Genomic DNA, 16,913 nt, shown 5'->3' with positions numbered 1-16,913 from the left:
TGAGGAAGGCGCCAGTTACTGCTGCCGTCTGTAGGAGGAGCCAAGCGGAGTTGACAGTATCTGTGCTTGGGAGACCACACTGCCAGGCTGCTGGTGTCCTCTGCAGGGGCAGGGCCTGGCTGCCCAAGGACCGTGGACAAAGGATTCTGAGGCCCTGGCTGGGCTCCGTGGATTGGGACGTGGAGTTGGTCAGTTGGTGATGCCGACTGACCGGGTGGGAACGGAGAAGTGGTGGTGGGAATGGTTGTGTGTCTTTCCTGCCAGAGCGGTGGCACCTTCCGACACCCACTCCAGGGTGACAAAGCAGTGGGAAGAGTCTCTGCTGCGTTTGTACCCTATCGCCCCTGTGACAAATGCCTGCAGATTTAGTGATGTAAAACTGCGTATATTTATGATCTTGCAGTCCTGGCGGTCACAAGTCTGAAATGGGTCTTGCCGGGCTGACGGTGTCACTGGGGGGCTGCATCTCTCCCTGGGGGCTTTAGGCGAGTCTGTATTGCTTTGCCTTTTCCAGCTTCTAGAGGTCAGCCCATTCCTCGGCTCACGGCCCCGTCCCCATCTTCAAAGCCAGCAAGGGCAGGCTGAGCCCTTCTCACGTGGCCCACCCGACTCCCTCTCCCTCTCCCTGTGATTATCGGGCCCACCCGATAATCCAGGATAGGCTTCCTATTTTAATGTTGTCACTTAGCAATCTTAATTCCATCTGAAACCTTAATTTTCATGCATATTCACAGGTCCTGGGCATTAGGATGTGGTCATCTTTGGGGACCATTATTCTGCTGACCATGTCCACCCATGTGGTGGGCTCTGTGGCCTCTGGTCTTTCTGCCCACTCTGGAATCTGGTGCTCCTGGTCCCCTCCCGCCCCCGACATCTCCACAACTGCGCTGGTGGTCTTTGCCTGGCCTGTGGATCTTCTGTTGCTCTGGTTACCTGCCTCGCCTCGTGCACGGATCACATCTGTGGTCCCTCCAGGCAGCAGTTCACTTCCTCACCCAGGGACGTGGGTTTAATTCTACTGCTCTCACGGTGTGTGCCCTGGGAAAGAGGCGCCACGCTGGGCAGCAGGAGAGAGAGGAAGGGGGTGGGGGTCTCTGCCCCACGGAGCGCCGCGTCCTTCCTGAGGCCCCCTCTCCACACCTGCATCAATGCTTAGCAGTTAGGGTTCTGCCCACCGGCCCTTCACACACGCCAGGCATTGCTTGGGGAGTCGGACTGGAAGCTGCCTTGCCTGAGTGCCCCAGGAAGGCCTTGGCCTCTCCTGCTGGGGGGTGTGGCAGTAGGAGCCCTTAGTCACCCGAAACTGACTGCTCAGGATGCCTGAGGAGGTATGTGCACCCATCCACCCACCCCCATCCATGGGAGCAGATGAGACGGTTGTGCATAAGCCAGGCCGACTGAGCCAAACTGTCGGTCACCCCTCCTCTGCCGGCCATCGCACTCACTGGGGAACCCTGGCTTGTTGGAGCTGCACTCTGGGGCTCTGTGTGGGGTGCCAGGGCCTTTGCAAGGAAAGGCGGGGCCCCTCTCTGACCAGCGGGCTCCCCGTAGGCCTCATTGAGGCCGAGTCCATGCAGGCTTGGCCTCTGGCTGTAACCCGCCTTTCCTGTAGCCTCTGTGCAGGGAGGAGGGGCCTCCCGAGGGACAGGAGCCGGAGGTGGAGTAGGGAGGCCAGGTCACACGTCCAAGGTCCTGGTGTCTACCCTGGCCCCAGCCTCACTCTCACACTGAACACTGGATCTGACTGATGTTCACAGCTCCCTGTGACCCCCTGCAGCCCTGCCTCCCTGCGGGGCAGGCAGCACCCTGGGGCCGCTCCCTGGAAACCCTTGAGCTGGGAGCCCAGAGCTGCAGCCTGAGGAAGGTGCCATTGACTTTGCACTACCTTTTTATTGCCCGCCCACCGTGCGTGGTCAGCTCTAGTGCTGCTTAGAGTCTGTGTCTGAGCTTGCCAGCTAGGCCATGTGCTCATAAGACGTACATACTCAGGAGACGACACAGTGAGGTCCATGAGGTCCCAGAGTGGGGCCTGCAGGGCCAGCCCTGGGTGCTGCTCACCTGGCACTCTCACCTGGGTCCTCTCCAATCCTGGGGAATCACTTCAGTCTCAGGTTCCCAGTCTGTAAATGAGGGGAACAATAGTAGCTGTGAAGCCCGTACACCATTTGTGAGTCGCTCAGGTTTGCAGGGCACCAGCACTGGTGGTCTCCCCCTCTGCACCTTGGCCATGCGAGGATGGAGACATCACCCTGCACAAGGAGTGTGAGCTGGGGGATCGGCAGGGGTCCTAAGAGTCGGGGGCGGGGCTACCTTCAGCTCATGTCAGGATGTCACAGCCTGCAGGCGTAGCCCAAACCCAACGAGCAGCCCCTACCTCTTCCTCTTCCCTCTGCTCTCCATGGGTAGCCCAAGGAATGCATTGTGGCTCCCAGCATTCCTTGTCATAAGCAGGTGGCCATCGGTAAGGATCTTTTCCCAGCATTTCCACGTGAGCAGGCTCTGAGTTACTGGCAGGGCCATGTGTTTGAAGACCGGGAGGGAGAGAGGTGCTGTCCCGTCTGTGAGATCCTGCCCGCGCTGCTGGGGCTCTGGCCGAGGTAGAGAGCGTGCAGGCCTTGGGGGCCGCTGCTCAGTCTTCCTGTTGGGTCTTCCTCCTCAGCTGCCTTTGTCCACTTGGACTAATCGTACCCCGTGTTCTGCTCCTGCAGCCAAAGGGAGCTGACCGGAAACAGAAGACCGACCGGGAGAAGATGGAGAAAAGAACAGCCCAGGAAAAGGAGAAATACCAGCCGTCCTACGAAACCACCATCCTCACAGAGGTGAACCGGCGCGTGCCAGGAACGGAGCCTCCAGGGGCCTTCCACCAGGAGCAGGGTTGTTGGTTTGGATTCTTGGAAAGTTGCCCATCTTGGGTGAGGCTTCTGAGCGCGCCCATCCAGTTGTGGCGGTTCCTAGCGTCTGGAGCTCGTGTTTGTCCCAGAGACTGGAGAAGTGTTTCAGAAATAACTTCAAGCTCTCTGCTGCCTTGGAATGCGTTTATGCTTTTCAAAATTAGGTTATTTTTGTTTTTTTGAATAGGTAATGTATTCACGTGGTTCAGAATTCAAAAGGTGCAAGAGAGCGTACAACGGAAATGTCCCTCGCGACGCCGTCCTAAGCTCGCAGTTTCTCCAGGGGCGGCCGGTGTCTCTGGTTCCTTGTGTGTCTGACCTGACTTCCTCTGCATATGAAGCCTGCTTTTCTACACCAGTCGCGTACATAGACACATGGTTTTACACGTCGCTCTTTTCAATTAATAGCTAATCTCAGCATTCCTAAAGAGCATTCTAGTTCCTTACCTGGCTGCATAGCATCCACGTGCAACGGCCTGTTGGTGGACACGTGGTTGTTTCCGGGCTGTTGTAATTTCAGACAAGGGTGCAGTGAATCACTGCACATGTGGAGGTCTGTACGTGGGAAGAATCTGCAGGTTTCTGTTCTCAGAGTGGGGCTGCTGGGTCAAGCACTTGCTATGTTGTTTGGATAGATGCTGGAATGCGTTTTCTCTTAACTCTGACACTGTCGCCAGCCTGCTCCAGCCTCCTGGTGTCAGGGGGAGCTGCGAGGCGCTCCTCATCACGACCTCCTCCTCTTCCCGATGCGGGTCACAGCCGGCACCACCTCTGGGTGCTGATATTTTAGAATGACTGTTCCCCACTGTGTTCTGCATCAGGCCCACTGATTGGTGTTGGTTTGCTCACTGAGTGATTGGACTTACTCAGAGGCCGTGTGAGCATGTGGAAGGCCCGTGCTGGCCATGGTGGGGTGAGGCTGTGTCAGGGGCGAGGCACAGGGTGTCTAAGAGAACGGCGGCCTGGGCTCGGCTGACGAGGCGCCGCGTGTACGTGTGTGTGTGTGTAATAAGCCATATGCAGACAGTACAAAAGCTAATTCTGTGGCTCAGACAGATGTGTACTGTTATTTGACTGAGAGTAGCAGCGGCCAGAGAGCCGTGGTGCAGGAAAAGTCCTGGCCCACCCTCGGCCAGCACAGGAGTGGCAGGACGCAAGGACTGTGCTTATGGATTAGAACTTGCAACAGCCTCTTCCCGTGCCTCGTTCCTGCTTGTGCAGGTGGCGTGTTCCCCCACCCGGCGACACCTTTCTTTTCTGGATGGTCCTCAACTTCTCTGTGCCTCTCCTAACTTCCGCTTCCCGGAGAGGTCCCGGTGAGCCTCACGCGGTGTCTGAGCCCTCGTCACAGGGCGGTGTAGTTGCGGAAAACGCCGCCTCCCCGGCTGGGACCTTGCGAGGTGCCAGCCGCCCCTTCTGTGAGCGCATTGGTGCTCCTGCACGGGCTGAGGGATTTAGCACCGACACATTCCAGCCCACGCTCACAGCACGGTTAATATTTACCAGCCCTGTGTTTCCGTGGGCGACGGTAAATCTTCAGGAATGCTTCAAATCGGCCCTCTCTAAGGAGGTGTCGTGGCAGGGAAGGAAGAAGCGAGTACTTTGTCCGCTGGCCTCCCCCAGCAGGCAAAACCTGTGTGCCTGTGCTTTCTCTGGGAGACTCCAAGTGTGTTTTCGTTTTTGCTTCTGCACTGGAGGCTTTTTGAGGGCAAGGATCACATCTGTCATGTTCTGTGTCTCCTGTGGCCCCAGCAGGATGCCTGCGGTGTACTGAGCACACGCGGGATTCTCAGAGAAGCTGCTCTTGTGAATTGTGCGAGTGCTTCTGCCCTGTCGGCAGGTTCTTTTTCCAAATAGCCCAGGGTGTTTTTTTAGTATTTTTTTAAATTTATTTTTTGAGAAGGGGTCTTGCTGTGTTCCCCAGGCTGGTCCCAAACTCCTGGGCTCACGGGATCCTCCTGCCTCGGCATCCTGAGTAGCTGGGACTACAGGCGTGCGCCACTGTGCCCGGAGTGCAGGTTCTAACACCGAGTCTTACTGGCCATTTTTTGTCTGGAAGTTGCCTGGGGTCCATCTGGTGCTCCTGTAACACACATTTACATGCATTTATCTGTACCAGGAAAAGCTGCTTCTGAGCAACTAGCCTGTTTTATTTTTCCTTCTCTTTTCCTGTGGACCCAAGAATCACATGAGAGACACATTTCCCACTTTGCTCACCGAATATTAGGTGTCTTCTCTGCCACATTTGGTTTTCTCGTTGTGGCCCTCGTACCCTGCCTGGCTGCGGCTTGCTGTGGGTACTGGGTAGATTCGTGCTGCCTGTTGAGGGGTCAAAGGTCTCATGTGCTGACGTCGGCCGGTGCTTGCTTGGGAGGGCCTGGGAGCACAGGTCAGTACTTCTGCAGACTCCAGCTCATCTGAGGACCTTGTGCTCTCTCCACAGTGCTCTCCGTGGCCTGATGTGGCCTACCAGGTGAACAGCGCCCCGTCCCCCAGCTATAATGGCTCTCCGAACAGCTTCAGCCTCGGCGAAGGGTACGTCCCACCTTTCTCCCTTTGGTTCCCTGGAAGGAAGACAGGTTTAGGTTCCTTTCTTGACCTTCTCTGGGTCTTCTCTCCTTTCTGTTTGGCATCTGTTGAGGTCCCGGAGTGGCCAACTGGTGTTGCAGTCACAACCACTTTTAGCATTTGCACAGCTTTTTATGCTTGGAAACACTTCTATAAACGTTGTCTGATGGGACAGCAGCCCAGAACTTACCCAGTAAAACCAAGACTGGCCTGAGGGTGCGTTAGGATAGCCACCTAAGACTGCCTCAGGCACCCTGTGCGGTGGAACAGCTCTTCCGGCCAGCGGAGCCTTAGAGAACAGCTGTTGAGTGGCCCTGGTGGCCGGGAGGGCTCTTTGTGGTTCTTCGTCCAGCACTTGTGTACATCCGCTGAGTGGAGGGGGTCCAGTTAGGTCCTCCCCGCCCGAGGTTTCAGGGCTTGTAACAGAAGCTGGCCTCACTGCTGCCCGCCGAGCTCTGCAGATGACACAGTGGTGGCCGGACAGGAGCTTGAGGCCGTTTTCTGACTGTCTCGGGCTACAGGGCATCACCAGGACAGGGGCAGAGGCGAGGGCAGGCCAGGGGGGAGCCCGCATGGTTTCTGCCTGCAGGTTCCTCGGAGCCTGTGCTTACAGACGGAGAACTTTTCCAATGCGACCGTGAGATCGTCTGTGAACCTGACTTTACCAAAGTGAAGGGTCCTCCTGCGGGGGAGGGTGTAGACAGAGAAAAGTGTCATATTTAGATGCAGGCAGGCCTCGTCTTGAATCTGTACCTGTTAGGGGGCGACTTCCTCGACCTCCCTGAGCCTGTTTTCCTGCTATGGAAGGGGAGTGAGTTCCGCGTGGGGTGAGGAGGAGCGTGTGAGCAGCGCTCCGCCCCCGGAGATGTTTGATGCAAAGCGCCGTTTTCACTGATGACTGCGCTGAGGGTCATCCCTCAGAAAAGGCTCTCTTCTTCCATTCTGGTAAACTATACATAACACAGGCTTTGCCATTTTGGCCATTTTTAAGCGTTCGGGTTGGCGGCTTTACATTCGCGTTGTTGTGCAGCCGTCGCCACCGTCCATCCGGGAGGGCCATTCAGAGTGTGTCTTTCTCCTGAAAAGCCGGGTGTTCACGTCTGCGCCTGCTCCCTGAGAGGGCCCTGCAGGAAGGTTGCATGCCTCCCTCTGGGGAAGAACCAGGACAGTGTGTTTCCTCGCGGGTCGACGCCCAACTCTGGGTGCTGATTCACTGCCAAACAGTTGCCCTGGGCTTTCACCCTGTCCTGTCACGTCACAGAAACGCGTGTGGTCGGTGGCCCTTTGGTTTGGCTGCAGCTTTCTGGGTGCCAAGTCGCCAGTAGGGCGGCCTGGGTCCCCCATGTCCACCCTTTCCCTGGGGCTAGGGCTGGGGTGGGACTGAGTGGGGGAGTTCTGATGAAGGCTTCCGTCGGTCAGACCTTGGTGAAAGGGGACTGTCGTTGGCTGGGATGGCATAGCCTGTTAGCGCATCCTGTCCACACTGGAGCGCTCCCTGGGGATTTTGGGGGACTGGACGTTGGCTCCTGCCTCCGTCAAATTCGTGAGCACCCATTTCATTTAAAACAAGTCCTGCGCCTGCCCAGAAGTGAAAGGGCCAGGCAGCTGACAGGACCCCTGGCACGTCCCTTGGAGCTCTCTCTGTCCTCACCGCCTCTTCCTTTTCCTTTGCAGCAACAATTCCCCGACCCACCCGGCGGAGGCCCTGCCCGTGGGCAGTGACGTAAGTGTGCGCACCGGGCTCTGTGGCTGGTGGTCCCCGGGGTTGCCGAGCCGCGTCTCATGGCCTCCCCTCTCTGCCCGCAGCACCTGCTCCCGTCCGCCTCCATCCAGGACGCCCAGCAGTGGCTCCACCGCAACAGGTTCTCGCAGTTCTGCCGCCTCTTTGCCAGCTTCTCGGGTGAGTGTCTCTGAGTCGTGCCTAAAACCATGAGCATCTTGGAGACACTCGGTAAGGCCAGTCCCGCTCCAGGACTTGCCGTCGGCCCCTGGGGGCAGCGGTTTTGTCCGGGAGACCAGAGCGTGTGGGTTCACTCGCCCTCGTGTGCCGACCCTGTGCCAGATGCTCCAGATGCTGCCCCCAGAAGGCCCCAGTTGAGTGTGACCGTAGGGGACTGTCTGGGTCCCCTCACCTGTGGTGGGGGTGGGCTCAGCTCTGCCCAGGAAGTGTCCCCTAGCCAAGCAGGGTGACGCAGGGCTTCTTTGCCCTTTTCCTACTGAAACACTGCTCGTCACGCTGTCTCCAAAGCCACAACCTGGGAGATGGAGGTGAAGCCACAAGTGACACAGGAAAACTGCTTCTTCCTTCTTTAAAAGGTTCTGAAGCCCTTTCTGCTGGGCCCTCGGTGAGGAACTGAGCAGTGGGCCTGGCCACCAAGTAGCATCAATCCCGAGTGACAAAGTGAAGGTTTGTCCACAGCTAGAGGAGCAGTTCCCGAGGACACCTGTGGCAGCGGAAGGGAAACAGCAGCCCTTCGTCTGCCAGCTCGGCCTAGGGGCCTCTTCGTGTTGGGGGGAGGGTTCGAGGAGGGCCAGACGGTGACAACCCTGCAGCTTTGAGTCAGCGCAGACACGTAAATCACCCACTTCAGTGCCGAGACCGTCTGTGATGGGGGTCGGGGGCTCAGGGGAGGAGGGTGGTCGGCCACAAGGTGGGCACCTGCCTGGGTGGCCGCAGAGCGGAGGACCCCGAGGGTTGGGGTGGAGTGGCTCTGGGGAGGAGGTGAGGTCAGAGAGGCCCTGAGGGGCACGGATAGGTCGGGGCCTTGGGAGAACAGTGGGAGGACTTTGGCGTTTACTCCCAATGGAAAGGGAGCCATTGTGCCTGCGGAATTGTGTCTAAACCGTCTTGCTGTGGCAGGAGGAAGGGTGGGAACCGTGGCTGTGGGCAGGTTCTCAGCAGAGGCTGATGTCACACTTGAACCTTGGACGGTCCACGTGGGCTCAGGCTCTGGGGCACCACTGGGCTTTGAGAAAAGGGGTTGCCCTCATGCTGTGCTCACCTCTTACCCCACTGTTCTCCTCTGTCGCCATGAGGCAGTGCCTTCCTGTGTCCTTTAGCATGGGCCGGTCCTCCTACACGGGACGCAGCACCGCGGGAGACTCTCAGGCCGTGTCTGCTGGAGACAAACACAAGTGGGCCCAGGGCCCAGCGGTGCTCTTGGGGTAGACCCGGCAGACACGCACACACGTACTGACCACAGACAAGGCTAAGAATGTTCACAGAACCTGTTCATAACAGCCCCAGCCTGGAAGCTCCCCTACGGCCCATCCATGAGAGCGACTATGTGGATTGTGGTATATTCACGCAGTGAATGATTGATAGGAATGGGCGTGAACAGTCCAACTATATTCGGCATGAATAAAGCCTGAAACGTGACCTGGAGGCAGGGAAGCCGGCTCTGGAAGAGTGCCTGCCGTTCAAGTCTGCGTACATAAACTTCAGAGAACACACAAGACTCGTCTGCACTGCAAGACAGCAGGATGCGTCCCCAGAGGTGGAGGGGAGTGACGGCAGGACGGGCCTGTGGGAGGCTGGTGATGTTCTGCCTCTCGGTCTGCGTGCTGGGTACCGGGCGTATTCAGATTGTCAGCATACAGCAACCGTGTACTTGCGTATACAGAGATGCACACGTAGCCAGTGCCACGTGCCGAAGAAATCTATGCACACATTATACGCCCATACGGATTAAAGCAGTGGGGGCAGGCACAGGCATGAGCACCTATCGGCTTCTGTTCTCCTCGCTTTTGTGAGCACTGACATCTCCTGGGCTGTGACCATCTGATATCGTTTAGCTGTTTGCCGTTTCTCTCTCTCTGGGATGTCTGGTGCCCACCCCCACCCGCAGTGTGGGATCTGCAGGGGGTGGAGTTCTTCCTCCATGTCCCACGTAACCGACAGGCCTGCTGTCCTGCCTAGGTGCTGACTTGCTGAAGATGTCCCGAGATGATCTGGTGCAGATCTGTGGTCCTGCAGACGGGATCCGGCTCTTCAATGCCATCAAAGGCAGGTGGGTATGGGTTGCTCTGGGAAGCTGGCCGGAGGACACTGCCTAGCCGCGTGAGGGCGGGAAGCCCCAACCTCAGCCTCCTGGACGGCGGTGGGCTGGCTGGTGGGGACGGGTCCCTGGGCAGAGCCCTTCCTGCAGTGTGGCTGCGAGAGCAGGACGAGTGTGGGGAGAGGGCCACAGGCTGCAGCAGGGGGGTGAGACACACCCGGGAGTTGCAGCCAGTGCAACCCCTGCCTGGAAGCCACTTCCTGTTTTTGTTTTTATGCGAGTCTTGGCCTCTGGATCTCAGCCCTGTAGCCTCTTGCCCTGGGCCCCGAGCTGCCTTCTTCCCTGGGCAGCCGTGGATTGGGGAAGGTCAATTGGCATCTCGCAGCAGTTCCAGGGCAGACGCCAGAGCAGTGCCATTCTGCAGACCTTCCTGCCATGGCGGCCGTGGGCTGCAGCTGCGCTGCCCACTACAGGAGCCACTGGCCACGTGTGGCTGCCGAGACTTGAACCGAGGCTGATGTGATGGACAGACCGAGTTTTAAATTTTATTTAACTTTGGTGAATTTAAATTGTAATAGCCCCATATAGCTCAATTTTATAGTGACAGAGAGAGTGCTTGCGTTCGAACCCCAGATCTGCCTCTTCTGTGCTGTGCAGCGGGGGAAACAGTGAGCTCCAGTTCCCTGATCTGAGACGAGGGTGGTTGTCCCAGCTCCCTCGCAGGCTGTGTGTGGGCAACACGAGATGTGCACGTACAGTTCTGAGAACGGCCTGACATAGAGTCGACATTGGCTCTAATAGTGCCTGGAAAATGCCTCGTGTCTTGAGATTCGTGTTCTGGGCGGAGCACCCCCTCGGCAGGTTGCAGGAGCAGGGAAGGGCCCGCCCCTTGGCTTCTAGGCAGACGCCAACCATGACCGGCGTTCCCCATCCCCACCACGGTCTTTCTTCCTTCCCAAGCTCCGCACACTGCTGTTTCCATCCTGGAACATTCTGGAACAACAGCGCTGGGTTCACCACACCTGCTTTCTATTTTGTCTCCTCCCTCCAGGAATGTGAGGCCGAAGATGACCATTTATGTCTGTCAGGAGCTGGAGCAGAACCGAGTGGCCCTGCAGCAGAAGCGGGAGGGCAGCGGGGACAGCAGCCTGTGTGGTGAGTTGCGGGGGCAGAGCCGGGACCCAGACGTCGGACCCTGTGGCCTGGCTTCCGAGCCCGAGGTCCGGCCTCGGTCCTTTCCGGCGACTATGCGGGCCTCCCCTGTAGGGGACGGCTGGTCTCCTGGATTCCACACGCAGTACGGGTTTGCCCTCCTGCTGGCCCTGCGGCGTGGGCGGTGTCTAAGGCAGTGTTGCCAGCGTCAGCGTCGCTGTATCTCCAACTTGCTGACAAAGCAGTGCCCCCTGGTGCCCCCTTCTCCCCTGGGGGTCACAGTGCTCGAATGGAATGTGGGGTTTTTTGTAGAAAAGGGTGAGGACCAGTTATCTTTAATGTCACTCTTGGCCACATGAGGCCATCCAATAACCCTTCAAACAGTGAGTGGAAAGAGTGAAAAAGGGACACAAGATTTTCCCCTGTGTGGGTGCACATCTGGCTGCTGTCAGAACCGCCAGGTGCCCCTGCACGGCCAGCTGGGTGTCACTGGTCCGGCGCCAGGCTAGAATCTCTACATTCCCATCAGTGCCCCGAGAGAGGAAGAGAGTCACAGCCTGGTCCTGCCGACCTGCCCTGGGCATGAGCATCCTTTGCAGACTCACTGCTTTCTCAGGGTGGCTGGAGGGGTGTGGGCAGGCTCGTGCTGATTTAGTGGCCACTCAGAAAGCAGGCCTTGTTCCCCTCCCCCAGTGTACCACGCCATCTTCCTGGAAGAGCTGACCACCTTGGAGTTGATTGAGAAGATCGCCAACCTGTACAGCATCTCCCCCCAGCACATCCACCGAGTGTACCGGCAGGGCCCCACGGGCATCCACGTGGTGGTGAGCAACGAGGTGAGGGCTCCCGCCCGGCCAGCCCTGGTGAGGGGCTCTGGGCTGCGGGGTCGGGGGCCATCAGAACCCCTGCAACAGAAACACACTCTGGGGGCTTGGTGACAGGCGGGTCTATCTACCTGCTCTCGGCTGCTGTGGCTATCTTGGTCTGAATGGCTGTCCTGCTGGGTAGCCACTCGTCACCCCTTCTGTGGCTGGTGCCATGCAGGAGCCAGGAGCGCAGACTCCACCCCTGCGCCAGACGTGCTGCAGTCAGGGCTGTGGAAGTCGGGAGAGGGCACTCCCGTTAGGGGGGCGCGGGCGCCAGGCAGAGGGCACTCCCGTTAGGGGGGCGCGGGCGCCAGGCAGAGGGCACTCCCGTTAGGGGACGCAGGCCCCAGGGAGAGGCAAAGTGGGTTGGGGGCTGGGTGGCAGAGAGGCTGTGCCTTTTGGGAGAGGAGAGCAGAGGCCTCTGCTGAGTGATGAGGGTGCCACAGCCTTCCTGGGTCTGTCCCACTCATGGCCAAGGAGAGGGCTATTGAACAGGCTTGCCGGCAAGTTTAGGCATTCCTTGCGCATTTAGAACAGAGGCTTTCGGTTTGCTCTGCCCTCGACCCCTTCCTCCTAATAATAGTAGTAACACGTGCCAGCAATGGTGGAGTGCTTCTGTGTCCTGGCCACCGTAGTAAGCCCTCATAGCAAACCCTTTAATCCTGACTGCCTCCGTAGGAGGTGGATGCTGTAGGAAACTGAGGCCCGGAAAGGCTAATTGCACAGGTTACACGTTTGGCAAGGGTGGAGCTGTGGTGGGAACCCAGTACTCTGCCTGCAGGGTTTTCAACCCCTCCTGAACTGAAGCCTTTAAGCTCGGAGCTGTGCTGGTGGGAGCTGGGGAGGGACTCTGAACCCCCAGCTCAGCCCCCAGCAGACCCTAAGCCAGTTGTGGGAACTCTGAAATCCTCTGTGTTGAGGATTATAGGGGAAATTGCGTACAAGCATGGTGGCTGGTAAAAGTAGAGAAAATGTGGACTTTGGAGTTGTACCTAGAACTGCCTCCTAGCTGAGCCATCTTGGGGAAATTTACTTAACCTTTCTGTGCCTCAGTTTCCCCATCTGCAGAATGGGGATGCATATACCCATCAGACAGGTTGCAGTAAGGATAAAATGAGAGCAGAGCATCAGGTACCGGGAGACACCACATAAGCAATGGATCTTGTCGCTGACGTGCTCGTGCTGGGCACTTGTTATTTTGGAGAGCAAGTGGTGGAGAGATCTTTTTAGATTTGGGGACGTGTACAGGTGAGGCTTTCAAGGGTCTGTGTATTTCGTAAGTCGCTATTATTAGTATTAATCCTATCGCCACTTGTCATTACAACTGCCAGAGCCCTTTAATGTTCACGAGCATTTCATGGAGGGCGGCAAGGTGAACTTTTCCTTCCTTTTTAATTAAAAGGCATTCATAATTAGTGTGAGAAATTAAGCAATATAGAGGAGCAGGAGACAAATGTGCAAACCCCTTATCTTCCCCACTCTTTTCTCCTAGAGGAATTGATAGCAGGTTTGTGATTCTGCCAGGTAACTTTCTGTGCTCATGTCTGTGCGTGCCCTAATGCGCGCAGGTGTGGGTTTTAAAAAAACACGGCAAAGACCCAGCGGTACATTGACATGCAGCTTGCTATTTTTGTCACCATTTCAGAATTCCTTTTATATCATTCCATTCAAATCTAATGCGGCCTTTTTTTTTTTCCACCCCGTGTTACAAATAAGGACAATGAAGCCCGCGGTTCATGACTTGCGAGCTTACTTTAAGAGTAGCCAGGAAGGTGCATGTGCCCTGAGCAGTGGGTGTTGTAGTGGCACAGAAGCTTGTCACTTTGCAGTGCAAAATGCATTTCTTTTTATGAAGACAAAAGCCAAGAATGTGAGGAAGCCTTGCCATTTCGTGCGTCCCTGAAGGAAGTTCCTTCCCCGGCTTGCCCCGTGCAGAGTAGGCAGTTAAGCAAGTGGAACGGAGAACAGAACTCAAATGCCACCTTGGCTAAAGTAGGAGATTCTTATTCCCCAAAGTCTCCTTGCCTCTTAACCCGAATCAGTTGGAAACCTTTGGTTCTTAATTGCCGGAGCACCGGAGGCAGCCTGGCCAGCCGCGGAGCAGGCCCCTGGGGTGCAGGGGCACTTAATTAAACAAGGGAGTTACTGATTAAGCCAGTGTGGGCTCTGCCTAGGGCTTCGCATGCCCAAGTGGCTGGGCTGCCAAGAGTCCTAGATGGAGCAGGCCAGCAGTATAGAATAAATGTACTTCACGCATCATTAGGCTGGCGGGGAGGGGCAGGGGTTGACAGGTGGATGGATTCGTAAGATTTGAGGCAATAATCCAGGGCAGGCAATAAAATGTGGACGGGTTTTTTTACATTTGGAAAGGGGGTTTGCTATTGTGCTGGCCAGTATGTGTGTTGTGTGTATGTTCACATATATATTTTTAATAGTCTTTAAATGTATGTTGTGAAATGCAGCACACATATGGAAAGAGTATATAAAACTTATTTGTACAATTTAAAAAATCGTTAAAGTACCCATGTACCTGCACTCAAATTACTAGAATGTTATGTTAGAAGCCCCTTTGTGGCTCATATATGTTCGTAATCCCCTCCACCTCCCAGTCTGAATTTTGTATTTATCATTCCCTCTTCTTCTTCAATATAGTTTAATTTTGTCTATTTTAAAACTTTATATAGTGGAATAATAGTATATTCTTCTGTGACTTTCCTCTTTCATTGCACATTATATTTTTGAGATTCCCGCATGTTGAATATACAGCTGGAGCTGGTTGGCACCTCTGAGCAGAATATGATTAGATCACAACTGGCCCATGCTTCTGCTGTTGATTGACGGGGGCTGTTAGGAGTTGTGTGTTAGTGCAGGCAGTGCTGCTCGAACCATTCTTAAGCAAGTCTTTGTGTGCTCACATGCAGGAGTTTATCTAGGGCACGAGCCTTGTGGGGGAATGTGTGTGGCCATCTTTACTAGGCCATATGGGCAGTTTTCTAAAGATTTACATTCCCACCGGCTGTGGAAGCTGGTTCCTGTTGCTATGTCCTGGTTATATTGTTATCATTCAAACAACCACATTTTACAGATGGAGCTATGGAGACAAAAAGAAAAAAAGGTTGACTTGTCCAAGGTTCTTGGGTAGTTAATCAAAATTACAACTCCAGAGACGTGGCTCGTGAGTAATCGCTAGTTTCCTGCCTCAAATATAGACATAGGGAGGGAACCCTCCTTCCTATTTTGTCCTGGTGGGACCTGATGTGTAGGTGTTACTAATTACCAAGGTTCATGTTGTAAAAAACATTTTATTTAGTTTTTTTCTTTTATCTGTTGCCCATAGACATTCTTATAATGTCTCCATTATAGGGATTGGAAGGCAGACTAAGAAAAAGCAAAACCAGCACAAACAAACAAAAACTACAGTCCTGTATTAAATGGTCATATCTTGATTCCCTTCCAGGCCGCTTTCCATCCTGTACTTTCAGGGTTTTGCTACTTGTCCCACACTGATTCTGTCTCATCATTTTTCCAGTGAATTTTGTAGCAGAGCTGTGTGCCTGCATTTGCAGACACCGTGGCAGAGTTGTTTCTGCCGCCCTGTGCAGCTGACTGAGCCTTTCAAGATTTCGAACTCATGGTTGAGGGAACATGTCCTCTCTTTTCCCTTTTAGATGGTGCAGAATTTCCAAGATGAATCTTGTTTTGTCCTCAGCACATTAAAAGGTAAAGACCCTGCCTCTCTCTCCCCCCTACCCCATCCACTTTCCTGTTTAACTGAAGCATGTGGGTTAGGTGTGGTGGCTCATGCCTGTCATCCCAGCACTTTGGGAGGCCAAAGCAGGAGGATCGCTTGAGCCTAGGAGTTCAAGACCAGTCTGGGCAATGTAGCAAGACCCCATCTCTACAAAATGTTAAAAAAAATCAGCTGAGTGTGGTTTGTGCGCCTGTAGCCCCAGCTCCTCAGGAGGCTGAGGTGGGAGGATTGCTTGAGCCCAGGAGTTCGGGGTTACAGTGAGCTGTGATTGTGTGACTGCACTCCAGCCTGAGTGACAGAGTGAGACCCTGTCTCTTAAAAAAGAAAAAAATAATTAAAAGGAAAAAAAAGAAGCATGTGGGCCGGGTCCCTCGGGGTGCTGGGGGAGCCAGGTGGATGGGTGGGGCCTGCCTGCATGGTGGGCCCCTCCAGGGAATGCTTACCTGGGAAAAGCATTTGGAAAAAAGAAGACACAAACTTTCTGTGAAACCTAGCCCCAGAAATGCCAGAACTAGTGAGATTGGCCCCAAAGTCACTTCTGAAAGGGAAACCCTGGGCCAGGCAATTTCTTCTCCACGAACTGAGTGTCAAGTAGAAACAAGGTGTATCCACGTTTTCCTGGGGGTGTCCAGGAAGATCAAACCTGGATGCAGCCGAGCCTGCAGGCCAAGTGGGGAGGGGGGGGACACGGGCCTGTGCTAAGAGGGCGTCAGCCTGCCTGCACTGCCGAGAAAGAGCTCGTGGGCCAGGAATGTGAGTTTATTTACGAAAGGTAGAGAAAGACCTGCCGTGACCTTCCTGAGGGCTGGGAGGATGCATGTGGGGTGTGTCAGAACAAAAGTCTTCTGACTGGGTCATAGACCCTGAACCAGACGAGGCCATTTCCTCCCTGTTCTGTGGATCTAGCAACAGGTGCCTTTAAGGGCCCGGGGCCACAACACCCCCGAGGGCCACGGTTTGTCCACAGCCTCCTTGGGCGTAGGTCCTTTCTTTCGTCCTTGGGCCTCTGGCTGCGGTAGAAAGACCCATTGTGAAAAAGAAGCTAAGCAAGGCAGATGCCAAGGCATGTGTTGAAATCCCTGCTTCTGTCCCACACTTTGCTCTATGCAGCCTCATTTTTGCAATCTCTGCTGATGCCCTAATACCACGCCTTTCGGGACTCCCCGATACTGTGGCGCTGCGCCTTTCTTCCTGTGAAACGTGCCTGGTGTTTCTCTCTTGCAGCCGAGAGCAACGACGGCTACCACATCATCCTGAAATGTGGACTCTGAGCAGAAGTAGGACATGCACCTGCCTCCAACTCCCAGCCCCACGGACCCCCCTTGGATGTAGAAATTGCCCCACTGTCCGCTGCGGCCTCACCAGGCCAGCTGAGGCTAGGAGGGACCCTGCCCAGTCTGTGACGGCTACAGACCGTCAACCAGAAGAAGCCTGTGGACAGAGACAGGGGTGCAGGAAGCCAGTGGCTGTTCTCTCCTTCCCCTGGCCTTCAGCTTTGGAGACCTTCCTTGTTCTTTTTGTTGGTCCAACCCTGATATTCTAAAGAGGCAAACAGTGGGGGCATCTTCTCTGAAACCCCTTGCCCTTTGGTTGGAGGCTCATTGGGCATCTGGGTGCCCCCTGAATTGGTCCCTGCTGGCCTCCGTGCTGCCTCCAGAGAAAGCTCTGTCTCCCCCTGCACCTGCAC

The 16,913-nt window shown here is 55.5% G+C and overlaps 1 protein-coding gene across 1 annotated transcript in view; it reads left to right on the top strand.

The window, feature by feature from the left end:
- TFCP2L1 (transcription factor CP2-like 1) overlaps positions 1–16,631 on the top strand; it is a 49,447-nt gene extending 32,816 nt beyond the window's left edge. The window contains exons 7-15 of the mRNA XM_012644668.1: positions 2,709–2,819; positions 5,335–5,426; positions 7,134–7,182; positions 7,266–7,359; positions 9,379–9,469; positions 10,509–10,612; positions 11,303–11,445; positions 15,144–15,195; positions 16,451–16,631. Coding sequence (XP_012500122.1) covers positions 2,709–2,819; positions 5,335–5,426; positions 7,134–7,182; positions 7,266–7,359; positions 9,379–9,469; positions 10,509–10,612; positions 11,303–11,445; positions 15,144–15,195; positions 16,451–16,497 — 783 coding nt within the window. The 3' untranslated portion in view covers positions 16,498–16,631. The remainder of the gene's footprint in view (positions 1–2,708; positions 2,820–5,334; positions 5,427–7,133; positions 7,183–7,265; positions 7,360–9,378; positions 9,470–10,508; positions 10,613–11,302; positions 11,446–15,143; positions 15,196–16,450) is intronic.
- The last annotated feature ends 282 nt before the right edge of the window (positions 16,632–16,913 follow it).

The sequence above is a fragment of the Propithecus coquereli genome, unplaced genomic scaffold (genome assembly GCF_000956105.1).
Source record: "Propithecus coquereli isolate 6110/MARCELLA unplaced genomic scaffold, Pcoq_1.0 Scaffold217, whole genome shotgun sequence".
NCBI classification, from domain to species: Eukaryota; Metazoa; Chordata; class Mammalia; order Primates; family Indriidae; genus Propithecus; species Propithecus coquereli.
This window is presented reverse-complemented; position numbering and strand designations above follow the sequence as displayed.